The sequence below is a fragment of the Rosa rugosa genome, chromosome 2 (genome assembly GCF_958449725.1).
Source record: "Rosa rugosa chromosome 2, drRosRugo1.1, whole genome shotgun sequence".
Taxonomy (NCBI): domain Eukaryota; kingdom Viridiplantae; phylum Streptophyta; class Magnoliopsida; order Rosales; family Rosaceae; genus Rosa; species Rosa rugosa.
Window position 1 is genome coordinate 59,546,116 of NC_084821.1, and position 13,262 is coordinate 59,559,377.

Here is a 13,262-nt window from a genome sequence, read left to right on the forward strand (position 1 = left end):
CAACCTCGCACTTTAATTTCAGAGCGAGGCGATCTGATATATATATATATATATATATATATATATATATATATATATATATATATATATGAATTCATTTTTTATAATATAAATCACAAATATATACATTTACTACTTTACTTTAATGGCTACACTTTTGTTTTAATGGTGTTTTGCCTTTTGCGGTCACTGAATTATAATTTATGAATTTAATTATGTTTTAATTTTATTTGTTGTAGATTTTGATTTTAAAAAAGACAATATGAGAAAAAAATTATTTTGTTTATTAAATTCTTATTGGTGATTTGGGGTGGGTTTGGAGTCCCCAGTGGGGATGGGGAATCCCCAATATATTTTTATTGGAGATTGGGGCAGGGATGGGGGTGGAGAATGACCCCGGAGATGGGGATGGTATTGTGATCCCCATCCCCAACCCGCCCCATTACCATTCCTACTTGGGCTTTGGATATGGCTTATATTGGGTCGGGTTTTGTGCTTACACTGCTCCAAAATTGCATGACCCTCACTCATTACTTAGTCTATATGGTTTTGGGGGTAGGTGGTCAGTTTGTTGGGGTTACTCCTATGCTTCTTTGCCTACAACTATCATTTGTTTTCTTTGTAATTTATCGAAAAGTATCAGATGTACCACAGTTGAGTACATTGACTATTGAATATACATCTTTTTTGGTTTTAAGTGTGGCGAGACTAGGTTTTAGTTAGTAGGCTGAATAAACGAGTTTCATTGTACTAGTGAATGATAATAGTTTTCGTTTTAACTATTTGGCCACTTATTTAGGTCGCAAGTATATAAATATCTATTGTATATATGTGCGGTTCTAGTCATGGATTAATGAAATCTTTCTTCTTGTCAAAAAAAAAAAAAAAAAAAACTATATGAAGTTGGAATAAGAATACATAGGATTTCCATTGGTAGCGGCGTAGCGTTTACTAATTCTCATGGATTTATTTTCGATCTGTTTTGCCTTATTATCATGATTGCGATAGTAAACAAACGTGAAGTAGCAAAAACCAATCAGCTTTCGCCTTGTACATGTCTAGCGTCATACTTGTGCTGATCGGAGTGTAACCCAGATAAAGTATTACCGTGATTGGCAAAGTATATATGCAACATATTTCTATTAGTTATGACAGGATTTTACACACAAGATAAGATCTCAATGTATGAAAAGGGATCAACATAAATATGAGGGAACGTTATTGAGACAGCGGCATGAATCGGATACAAATGAATTTACAACCCTGCGAACAATTAAAAGATTGAGCAAGGCAAGCAGCACAAATCGCAGAGGCAGCAGCAAAACATGGCAGAACAACTGCAACACAAAAATCATAATTTGTAAGTATATAAGCAAATATTATTTCTATGTATCTTGTTGAAGCATCAATGGACAATGATTGATTCAGGTGTCGAAAATGCTTACCATCCGGTCCAAAATCCGCCGCCTTTTCCCTTGTGCCTATAGCCCCTATAGGGAGCTGATTGTTGAGGGCCTTCGGGGTATCCCTCAGCTGGTCCATTATTTTTCATGGGGTATGAAACTGGTGGTGGAACAACATAAGGACCTTGATTGTATCCTTGAACTGGTGGCGGAGGATAAGCGTGCCCTGGAGGAGGATATGCCCCGGCTGGCGGTGGAGGGTATGAGGTTGGTGGTGGTGGATATACTCCTGAAATTTAATTAGTACACCAAAATTAATGTTGAACAAATTAATTATTTATGAAACAACCAACTTGTAAGTACTTTTTTGATGCATACTAGTTTTATCTTTTGAGACTGTACTTGCTGTTTGAGTTCATAGACTCATTACATACAGAACAGAGTAATTGCTCCAAACTAAACACTAATTAGTATATCATCCCAATATCAATTTACTTCAACATACAACTTAATATGGATCAAACGAACCAACTAAATCAGATAAACAGACATTAAGTCATGGCAGTAATTTACCTTCAGCCTGGTGATGCTGGTTGTAGTGATTCATGGTATGACTAGCTTAAGATTACTCTGGCAAAAAAAATGGATTGAAGTGAAATGATAGGCTCAAGATAGAGAGTGTTTTATAACTTTGGTCGATAGTAATGTTTCTAATGCGGGAAGCAGATACAAAAAGCTTAGAAAATAGATGGTTAGATGCAGAGTCTTATAGATTTTTCAGACATGGCGGCCGTAATTAAAACGCGTGGATATACAAAGAATATTAGGATGATGATGAAAGATTAATTTATGGCCTTAAAGTACATGTGGGTTCGAAACAATTTCTCTTCTAGTGGTTTTCTATGAGCGTGTAACCTATCATGCCGTGACACGTGGCGTACTGGGTTTCTTTGGTAGTTGATGCTTTCAAAGTCAAGTAGAAGGTTCTGTGTTTGATTTCAAAGCGTTATGTAATTGCTACTTTACTTCTAGATAGTGTGCAAGAATATTTTGTTTAATATCTTACAAGTCGTCAAGAGAAGACGAATTGCTTGCATTCTGTCTTCTAGATGAGTAGGAATGATGTGTACATACGCATCAAAGACCAAATGCTCTGTAGTTCTCCTTGGAATTGTTTTGTGAAGCTGAAATTTCTTTGAAGTCCTTAGAACTATTATATTCTGTATATGCACATATGCATATACCTGGGCCTCTATTTTTGTGTTGTGTTGAATCAGGTCACATGGTTTTTGCATGCCCATTTTGAACAAAAGAATAGGTAAAAAGGGAAAAAAAATGTATTTCATGCACCTCTAAGATTACTTAGTCTTGTGAAATTTGAATGAACAATGTTTGTTAAAGACTTGAGATATATAGTTATGCTTGATTTTTTATTATACAATTATTACTTATAGCCTCTTGACATGCTCTTCGCATTTACCAATTTATTTTCATAAAAAATAAAAAATAAAAGAAATTTTATTTACACATTGTTAGATGTTGGATACACAACCCCAAAATTTTTGTTTGTATTTTGTACCTGTAAGTTCCTATTTTGCCCCGACAATGATACACCTCCATGTTCCCCAAATTGGGATTCCCATTGTGAATTAATCACTAAAAGATCAACACAAGATCTGGTATATATAGTTCACAGCTTTAAGAGATAAACCTTTAAGAAGGTTTAGAGAAAATTGGCTAGATGAAAAATAAAGGTGGAGGAGAAGTCAAAGCTTTGATTCTCATACTATCCTATACTCCCAACCCCACCAGTTCGCAACCTCCCTCCGCCATCTTTTTTTTTTCCTGGTTTTGTTTCTCAGTTTCTTAGGGCATTATGGGGATTTAATTTTTGCAAAAAAATGGTGAGAGATTGGTATGTGTATTTAAAAAAAAGGAATGTGTAAATATAATTACCCAAAAAAAAAAATAGTGAAATTTCTTTTTTTGAAATAAGAAAAAGTGAAATTTTATGTGACAAAAAAAGGTGAAATTTTTCAAAAGAAAAAATTGAAGGTAGCATAACGGTTTCAAGCGTGGGAATTTTTTCATTATCTTTCTGTCATTTCTTGAGAAAATAACTGATTTGATTTATTTACTATTTTAGCCTTCTAATATAATATTTTCTAAACAATTCAATTAATAAAGGGCATAGTAAGAATTTCAAAAATTTATCCATGGAAAGTAAGAATTTGCTTAATATAATAGATGAATATTCTAATTTATCGTGTCAACTATAAATTAGTAGTCATGTTTTCAAATTTTAACGTACCCAACCGATAGATTATATATTCGAATTTTCACTTCATTCCCAATGTGCCACTACTTGAAGAGTCATCAAAAACAAAAAATATAAAAAAGAAAAGAAAAAAGGGAAAATGTCCATTTACTCAAATTTAAGCTACACTAACCCCACTTACTCAAACATCTTATAAGATTGCCCACTTACCCAATAAATTACATATCTCTTTGCCCTAATACCCAATTAATGTTTTTTTTATTTTTATTGTTTTTTGTTTATTTTTAAGACAATTTTACCCTTCCTCCCTTTGTCACTTGGAGAGAATCATCGGAAACTTTATCGGATTCCGGTCACCGATCGCCGGACTCCGATCACCGGTCGTCAGAATCCGGTCTCCGATCACCGATCGCCGGACTTCGTTGGAAGTCTCCTAAGAGATTGTCGGGGATCTCATAAGTCACCGAAGACTTTTATTGTCTTGTATTGCCCCCAAGTAAACTTTTTATTGAGGGGCAATAAAAACATTATTGGCCTCCAATAAAACTAATATTGGAGGGCAATAAAACTTTTATTGCCCCCCAATAAAAAGTTTTATTGGGGGCCAATAATGTTTTATTAGAGGCAATAGAAGCTTTAAATTACTTTAAAATAATCGAAATCCATAAACCATTGCTATTTGCTTTTTTCCCATGAAATGTTTGGAAAAAAAAAAAAAAAATCAAGGGCTTACAGCAATTCACATTATAAATCATTCTTAAACTAATACAGCAACAGTGGATAGACTAAAGACCAAGATTACACTGATACTTTTATATACAAGAACATGGAACAAAAGACTCCAACCTCACCCCTAACCCAACTGCTACCCACCAGTAACATATTTAAATATTCACAAACTTCTTTTTGCTTCAGAAACTTAGGTTTTGTTACCAGGTCATCGGAAATTGAGTAACAGAGCACTCATGCATACTCCAATACAACACGTGTAAAAGTACAGCAGTCAAGCAAGCACAATAAACCGATCATCCTTCATCGAAATCACTCTTAGCAGAGCCATGACAATAGCTTCGAAAAGAAACCGTGTTGAAATAGCCTGTTCAAAACCACCATAGCTTGGCCGCCGTGCTTCGAGTCCTTGTTCCTCAATGACTGAGTTTCGAAAATAATAACAACAATCAAGAATACGAATTTAGCAGCAATCTGGATTATGAACAATGCAAAAGAAATGGAATTGCGTACATTATTGAGCATAGGGATGAGAATTTCATCGAGAGGCTCGTTTCTCCGAGCGGCGTCGTTTAGGTACTGGTGGAGGGAGTTGTTGAGCGAGCCTGAGACGGAGACATGGCCGGTGGAGTTGAGAGGAAGAGGAGAGAGTCGCGAAACGGCGTCGTGTAGCTTTTGGGGGTGGGCGGAGAGGAGAGAGGCCATTACTCGGCCGAGTGTGACTGACGTCATTGACTCCGGTGATGAATCTGATAACTCCGACGAGGTGGAGTTGGGGAGTAGGAAGTGGCTTTGTGGTTCCATTGGATTGAGAATTTTCGCTGGTGAGGATCAAACCAGAGACAAAAGAGAATCATCGGAGGGATTTGCAGAGATGATGACGGGCACTATTCCGGCGACCAAGCCCGCGTCGTCGTGAGAGAGAGAGAGACGACGTCGTTGCTGTTAGGGTAGGAGAGATAGATAGTGGCACATTGTAATTTAATAAATGAGTTGAACCTAAAATTGTATTTCTACTTTTAAAGCATTTGTTGGGTTTAAATTGAGTAAACGGTCGAAAAAATAATTACAGCAAGTAAAAATATTAGAAGGTAAAAGTTAAAAATGGGAAAGATGCAAGTACTGTCCAAAGTATGTGGAACACAAAAAGATGCTTCCCCCATCATCATCTGATTGATACCATAACAAAATTCGTGGCAGGATCCACTGCCATAGTGCTAAGAATCCAAGACCTCATAATCAAACAGAACTAGTAAGAAGTACCAACACCTTAATCTCCCTTCCTTCATATTTCAAAATGGGCAGGTCCCTGGTCTTCTCTACAAACTTTGCTCTGAGATTTTCTCAAAAACCCAGATCAATTTTACCCCCTAGTTTACCAAGCCACTCTATTTCCCTCAACTCAAGGCAGCATGGGTCTCAAAGATTTGGACTTTCAATTTCCAAACCAACAAGAACTCTCTGCACCAAAGCTGTGCTATCTGAAATTCCAAATCAGAAGCAGTATGTGAAGGTGGGTGCCCAATCAGTTGGGCCCATCCCAGCTAGTCAGCTCATCGAAGTTGTTGAGAAGGCTGCTAAGACTGGTGCTGAGGTTTGCTCTCTCTGTCTCTGTTTTGTGCTAGTCTGAATGTGCCTGCATTACTTGAATTCTGTAAATTTAGAAGAACCCAAATCACATTTGCATCTTTTCTTGTTCAATCAATGTGGGCCATTCAAATATTTGAACTTGAGGGTACCCAATTGAAAAAGAAAAAATTGATCTTGTGTATGTGACTTTTTGTACAGATTATTGGTCTACAGTGCTTTTTTTCTTTTTACTGTGATAATTTGTTGTGTACCATGTATGGCAATGAAAGTCTCCAAATGTTAATTTCCAAGTCATGAACTTTTTGAACTCGTATTGTAGCTTATGTTATCTGTTTATGTTTTCACTTCAGGTTGTGATGGATGCTGTTAATCAGCCTCGTAATATTACCTATAAGGGACTTACTGACCTGGTTACTGAGTAAGAGTTTCATCAACATGCTTTATTTTGCAAATGGGGTGTATGTTTTGATGCTGTTAATAATACTTTTTTTGCATGTAAAGGTTGAATATTTATTCTGAAGTAAGATTCGGTTATCATAGTCAAGAAGTATAACACCCAAGACAGAGTTTTGATGTTATATACGAATTATTTGCAGCACAGATAAAAAGAGTGAAGCAGCAATTTTAGAAGTTGTGAAAAAGAACTTTGGAGATCACCTTATTCTTGGAGAGGAGGGTGGAATTATTGGAGATACATCTTCTGACTATCTGTGGTGCATTGATCCATTAGGTTCGTACCTTTTAAGATGTGACTATCGGAGTTTCTGTTTATTATGATTAGACTCTTATGGGGATTGATATAGTATGTTTTGACATTTATACATATACACCTGTTTACATGTTGGCTTTTGGTGTACAAGTTTACTGGCATAATTGGTTTTTACAAGCTTGTATTCCTTGTGGCGGTTCTAAAGCCCAGTTGAATGACTAAAGTGGATAATTGTCCATTTGTTCTGATATTCATGACCATGAACTATTCTCAGGATAATTTTTTTTTTTTCGGTACTTGAGTTAGATTTATAAACAGGTAGCTAAAAAAAGGGATGTGGAAGTGTTTTATCCTGTGAAAACAGGGAGACATGTCCTGTAGCTCGTAGAAGTATTCTAATCCTTATTGTGTCAGATTGTCTGGTATAGGAATGCTTCTTTAAGACTGCATAAGCTTAGCCTTCTTATGTGTTGGAGCATGGTCTGCACTAAATCACTTGCCAAATTGTTCAAGACTTTGAAATTCTTACCTCAGAAATTTTTATATTTGTAAATGGAAGTTCAGAGATGGACTTTCTAGTGACTCCAAGTATGGAAAGACCTCTTGGGTGGTCAGTGATAACTTTGACCCTCTGCAATCCAAATAGGTTTTATAGTAGGAACCTGAAATTTCCGTATCTTAGTTTTGTGTTAGCTAATGTTTGATATCTTTGTAGATGGAACGACAAATTTTGCACATGGTTACCCTAGCTTTGCAGTTTCTGTGGGAGTTCTATTTCGAGGAAAACCTGCTGCTGCTGCTGTGGTACTGATCTATACCAAATTGTATTCTGGCTTGTAATTTGCAGATTGCATATATTCACATACTGTAATGGGAAAATAATACTCCGGTCTTTTAAGTTATGTTCAGGTAGAGTTTGTCGGAGGCCCAATGTGTTGGAATACTCGCATCTTTTCTGCTAGTGCTGGTATGAAAAATTGGTCTAAGATGTACTATCCCTGCTTTATTTGATTTTAAAAGCGGAATTTTTACCTAAACTAAGAGTGATAATCTGTGTTATGATAGGTGGGGGAGCATTTTGTAATGGCCAAAAGATTCACGTGAGTCAAACGGATAAGGTAAGTAATTGTTTCATAAATATAAGAGTTGGAATTGTTAGTTAAAACAAATCATATATGTTGTGGTCGATGGATGTATCTAAATTCTGATAATATCTGTCCTCCTAGAATATTTGCAGTATTAAATTGTTGAGAATGTGTTGTTGGATAATTTGAAAGAGAAGAAAATATAGGTCTGTCTTAGTAAAGAAGTGTCCCAACTGGAAGTAGCCACTGCCCTCTGGTATGAGAATAAGTATCGATCTTCAAAGTGTCGGGAGTAATTAATCTTTGGACGTATGCAATTATTTTAGCAGGACTTGCTGAATATGTAGGCATACTTTCATTACTTTGTAAAGGTGAAACCTTTCTATTTTCAGGCTCACCCTCTTCCATATTTCAGGTGGAACGATCTCTTCTTGTTACTGGGTTTGGTTATGAACATGATGATCCATGGGCCACGAACATGGAACTATTCAAAGAGTTCACTGACGTCAGCAGGGTATTGACATTTATATCACTCCTAAGCTATTTTCTTTAAGCCTTAGGAGCAACTCTTTTTCCTCGCTGCCTCTCTGTCCCCCTCTCCCCATTCTTCACGTTTATGAAGTTACCTATTTATTTACTTAATTAATATTTTTTTCCTTTTCTCCTGATTATTCCCATTGTTCTAATTTTTAGGGTGTCAGAAGGCTCGGTGCTGCTGCAGTAGACATGTGCCATGTAGCTCTTGGGATCGTAGAAGCATACTGGGAATATCGACTAAAGCCATGGGATATGGCTGCTGGTGTTTTGGTAATGTTTGTTTTCTCAAAATGCATTTGTTGGGGCATGTTGCATAGTTTTAATCCACATTAGGTGAGGCATGCCTTGAGAAGTTTCTCTTTTGCATCCTATGATCATAACCATTGATTTGCACACAAACGTACCCTTCCAATACCTGGATTTTTTATTTTTTAGACTATGTGATCTTACAACTTTGCAGTGTCTCTATGTTGTTCCATTATTAATTTATTGCAATTCTGAGCAGATAGTTGAGGAAGCTGGAGGAGTGGTTACCTGCATGGATGGTGGAAAATTTTGTGTATTTGATAGATCTGTTTTGGTATCCAACGGAGTGCTGCATGCCAAGGTTAGCCTATCTGCAGTTATATCCACAATCTATATTCAGAATCCAGGAGAAAAGGATTCTGGTGTGTGGCTTGTGGAAATGCAAGTCTGTCATAGAGTTCTCGAGTGGTGCTTTAGTTTTAATTTTCGAGTAATAAGAAAATTTATATTGAATTTAGTAGCAGTGTTAGGAAATGATTGTATGTACTCAATTTTCGTGAAATGCAGCTTTTGGAGAGGATTGCACCAGCAACTGAGAAGTTGAAGAGCAAAGAAATTAATTTCTCATTGTGGTATAAGCCTGAAAATTACATGACAGAACTTTGATGCTCTTGAGAATTACCTACTTTTTTTTGGCCAAGACTGCTGGAAGCATAAGAAAGGTGATCTCTCTTGTCCAGTAATTCTTTGTGTAATCATTTAAAGAATGAATCCCCCTTCCCATCCAATTGTATGTCTTGGAGTTTAATTAGATTCAGATGTACGCTGCATAAATTGCACATAATACAGCACAACATATTACGCTACATATTCTTCTACATATTCCTATGACTAGTGGCAGTGAATAGTGTAATGTAATATTCACCTCTGACCCTTTCATGTATATTTTTGTGAGTAGAAAACTTTGAATTGTTCTAGCTCTGAGCTAAACTTCATTAATCATTCTAGTAATGACTTTCATGGTTCATTTGCCATAAAAACCTTTTTTTAACTTGAGAAATTGCAAGTTCTTAGATTTTATTGAAAAGCAGTATGTATGCATACCACTAAGAAGTTTTGCAGCTTTTGCTGATAAACTCAGAACATTTTCTCTCTCTGCTCATAAGCGTAGTGTTGCAGACCCTCTTAGCTTTTAGGCCGAACGGCAACGCCCTTGATCAAAAGTCCACTCTTCCATATCCCGCCATCATCATATTGATACATCGAAATTTCAATGTTCCCAAGTAATCCTGGTGATGCTCTAAACTCGCCTACTGGTATCTCTGTCCATTGTTCTCTTGGGATTTTATTCAGATCAGCTTTACGCTCTTGCTTGTTACCATCTGGGAGAGTGAGGCTGACATTGACAGGAACTTTCCATCCATAAGCTGCAGCTTTCAACATCACTATAAATACTACTTCATATAGAGTTCCTGGTGACAGCTTTGTGGAATCAATTTTTCCATGAACTTCAAGCCAGCATACCCTTAACAGTTCAGCGACATCGATGAAGACATTACTGCAAGGAAACTGAGAGTTAGGAATTGATATGAAGAAAACTCCTAACATTAGTTAGTCACCAACACATCACATTTGTTTTTCCTTTTGTAACTTTTCTTGATATTTACTGAAGTTTAATTGTACCTTGTTTCTTCCAGGGAAGGCCAGTGCCAGTAACGTTTGTCGTCAGCCCAAGTGATTGTGAGATCCCTTGGATACACCATGAAGCAGTTGTTGGACTTCTTGTCAACCCAGTACTTCTGTAATAATAACAGTAATAGTGCTAATACTCGAAAAAAGAATAATAATTGATAGTGATGTTGTTCATGTTCTTGTTGGTTGATTTCAAATTTCTTTTCTGAGGTGCGCTTGTTTAACAGTCGCACAAAATCGATTAGGAGCTGAAATTCAGTAAGAATGAGACAATTTCACAGTGTAAAAGCATAAATATGAAATTTTTCAAAGTTATGAAGGGCTTGCCTTGTTACTTGGTTCTCCAGGACTCAGCTGCTGCGACTGTGAGGCCTCATCTTGTGACCACCCTGTCCCCATCTCTTCAAGTTACGTACACTTCTTTTCTGTTCCCATGCTGCTAGTACTTAATATATTATATATATATATATATAGCAAGCCGGGGCTACATTAGTCATTTTCCTGGCACGCACGTCATGCATGATGAAATTCATATTAAGAACCAGGTGTGTAAAGCAATTCTGGTTTGGACGAGGATGAGGGTTGAAATTTGCAACTGAACAAACAACAAAGATAAGATGCGTTGTAAACCTCTTCTGTTCTTTGTTTTCGGTTTATTCTCATGGTGATGTCGAGCTGAAGCATGCCGTGGGATGAGGACGTTGGAATTTCAACCACGTAGGAAAAGCATTAGAATGAGAACAGAAAGCACTTGCTGCTATCAGAGAAGCCCTTATTCGATTCTGCTGAAAGGCTTTCACTCTTGAGATAAGGAGGCGTCGATCATATGCGATATTTCCTTGTTCCCTTCTATTTGAAAAGCAATTATGTTCAGGTAGAGTTTGTCGGAGGCCCAGTGTGTTGGAATACTCGCATCTTTTCTGCGAGTGCTGGTATGAAAAATTGGTCTAAGATGTACTATCCCTGCTTTATTTGATTTAAAAAGCGGAATTGTCACCTAAACTAAGCGTGATAATCTGTGTTATGATAGGTGGGGAGCATTTTGTAATGGTCAAAAGATTCACGTGGACCTTTCTGGTTTCAGCCTCACCCTCTTCCATATTTCAGGTGGAACGATCTCTTCTTGATACTGGGTTTGATTATGAGCATGATGATCCAGGGGCCACGAACATAGAACTATTCAAAGAGTTCACTGACGTGAGCAGGGTATTGAAATTTATATCAATAGAGCCTTAGGACTTTAGGAGTAACCTTTTTTCCTCGTTGCCTCTCTGTCCCCCTCTCCCCATTCTTCACGTTTAAGAAGTTACCTAGTTATTTATTTATTTAATATTTTTTCCTTTTCTCCTGATTATTCCCATTGCTCTAATTTTTAGGGTGTCAGAAGGCTCGGTGCTGCTGCAGTAGACATGTGCCATGTAGCTCTTGGGATCGTGGAAGCATACTGGGAGTATCGACTCAAGCCATGGGATATGGCTTCTGGTGTTTTGGTAATGTTTTGTTTTCTCAAAATGCATTTGTTATGGCATGTGGCATAATTTTAATTTTTAATCCATATTTGCATCCTATGATCGAAACAATTGATTTGTACACAAACATACCCTCCCGATACCTGGATTATTTTTTATTTTATTTTATTATTATTATTATTATTTTTTAGACTGTGATCTTAAAACTTGGCAGTGTCTCTATTTTGCTCAATTATTAATACAATTTGTTATTGCAAGTCTGAGCAGATAGTTGAGGAAGCTGGGAGGAGTGGTTACCTGCATGGATGGTGGAAAGTTTTGTGTATTTGATAGATCTGTTTTGGTATCCAATGGAGTGCTGCATGCCAAGGTTAACCTAGCTGCAGTTACATCCATATGTAAAACCATAGTTACATGCTCACAACATATGCACAACAATCATAATAGGATTAAGGCTTACCTTCAGCAATAACAGTCATGGATTCCATCTTATGCAACTGCTTAACTCGATCACTGAATATAGTCTTCTGTTACTTACCAACTTGCTTCTCAATGGACAGAACTTATGCAATAGTCGTGGTAGTAATCAGGGACCAATTCATCTGTATATATATGAGACTTAAACCTCAAGAAGCTTCCCATTAAAGCATTCCTTGTCGGTTTAGGTTTCACTATTAGATTCCTAATGTATCACAACTTATAGCCTTTCTTGTCGACTAAGCAATGGATTACTATCCTTAATGAATTGATACACTATTCATTAAGTTACTAGTATTGATTTACTGTTTGTATCCATGTTAAACTAGGATTGATATTAAGCTAATCATCAATTACTTTATGATGATATGTGTTATGTCCATATTTGATCTTACAATCTCCCCCTTGGACTCACACATATCATGCTCGATGATTTGCACCAGAGAACATCAAAACCTACTTAACTTACTGAAGTGCGCGCCAGATAACAAACTCAAATCGAAAATCCATTCCAACATGGTCAGATCACAGTTACTTATGTAGAGCAAGAAACAGTATACATTTTAACAAAAATGCAGAGTTTCAAAACCACTAACACAAGCTTCTGCAATCTACATATGTTCAACCAGAAGTGATACAATATATGTTAATGTGTATCAACAAGTAAACATATATTAGGTCCTACTTTATGTTTCTAAAACCAGAAACTCAAGCAAATTTACTGAACACTGATGGCTTAAAAAATATTGCTTGAACCTTAACATCATGCTTCACATGATTTAAGTCATCTGATAGCAAGTATGATATTCAAAACAAGATGATAATTTCCAAAATAAAACAATAAAGCTGCAGCAAAATCATAACTGGAAATACCTCAAAAGTTTATTGATAATAATAAAATCTGTCATTACAAACAAGTTGTGATAAATAAAGTCAAAAGATCACAACTAAAAATACAAGAACTCAAAAACCTTAGAAATTTAAATTGCTCCAACTGGATTAACTCTCTACTGAACCTAAGCATCTAGATTAGCTAAAACTCCAATG

At 36.5% G+C, this 13,262-nt stretch overlaps 3 protein-coding genes across 5 annotated transcripts; 1 reads left to right on the forward strand and 2 right to left on the reverse strand.

Annotated features, from left to right (window-relative positions):
* Positions 1 to 1,125: 1,125 nt before the first annotated feature.
* Positions 1,126 to 2,199, reverse strand: LOC133733250 (protein CYSTEINE-RICH TRANSMEMBRANE MODULE 6-like). The gene is made up of 3 exons (XM_062160897.1): positions 1,977 to 2,199; positions 1,446 to 1,692; positions 1,126 to 1,337 (listed from the first exon to the last, which is right to left on the reverse strand). Exons 1-3 carry the CDS (start codon positions 2,008 to 2,010, stop codon positions 1,274 to 1,276), a joined length of 345 nt encoding a protein of 114 aa, XP_062016881.1. The 5' UTR covers positions 2,011 to 2,199; the 3' UTR covers positions 1,126 to 1,273.
* A 3,320-nt stretch (positions 2,200 to 5,519) lies between these two features.
* Positions 5,520 to 10,584, forward strand: LOC133728914 (phosphatase IMPL1, chloroplastic). Of its 2 annotated transcripts, none has more exons than XM_062156363.1 (11): positions 5,520 to 6,004; positions 6,351 to 6,418; positions 6,597 to 6,730; positions 7,425 to 7,513; positions 7,619 to 7,676; positions 7,775 to 7,827; positions 8,210 to 8,308; positions 8,488 to 8,601; positions 8,837 to 8,938; positions 9,145 to 9,299; positions 10,280 to 10,584. In XM_062156363.1, the coding sequence occupies exons 1-10, from the start codon at positions 5,708 to 5,710 to the stop codon at positions 9,241 to 9,243; spliced, it is 1,113 nt and encodes a 370-aa protein (XP_062012347.1). In that variant the 5' UTR covers positions 5,520 to 5,707; the 3' UTR covers positions 9,244 to 9,299; positions 10,280 to 10,584. The 2 variants fall into 2 exon arrangements, with proteins under 2 accessions (XP_062012347.1, XP_062012346.1); XM_062156362.1 differs by having other exon boundaries at positions 5,522 to 6,004; positions 10,275 to 10,584.
* On the reverse strand, positions 9,361 to 10,741 carry LOC133728916 (protein PHLOEM PROTEIN 2-LIKE A1-like). Of its 2 annotated transcripts, XR_009856104.1 has the most exons (4): positions 10,597 to 10,741; positions 10,261 to 10,376; positions 9,682 to 10,135; positions 9,361 to 9,402 (listed from the first exon to the last, which is right to left on the reverse strand). XR_009856104.1 is itself a non-coding variant. In XM_062156365.1 (3 exons), exons 1-3 carry the CDS (start codon positions 10,666 to 10,668, stop codon positions 9,763 to 9,765), a joined length of 561 nt encoding a protein of 186 aa, XP_062012349.1. In that variant the 5' UTR covers positions 10,669 to 10,741; the 3' UTR covers positions 9,361 to 9,762. The 2 variants fall into 2 exon arrangements, 1 of the variants encoding a protein (XP_062012349.1); XM_062156365.1 differs by having other exon boundaries at positions 9,361 to 10,135.
* Positions 10,742 to 13,262: the final 2,521 nt, after the last annotated feature.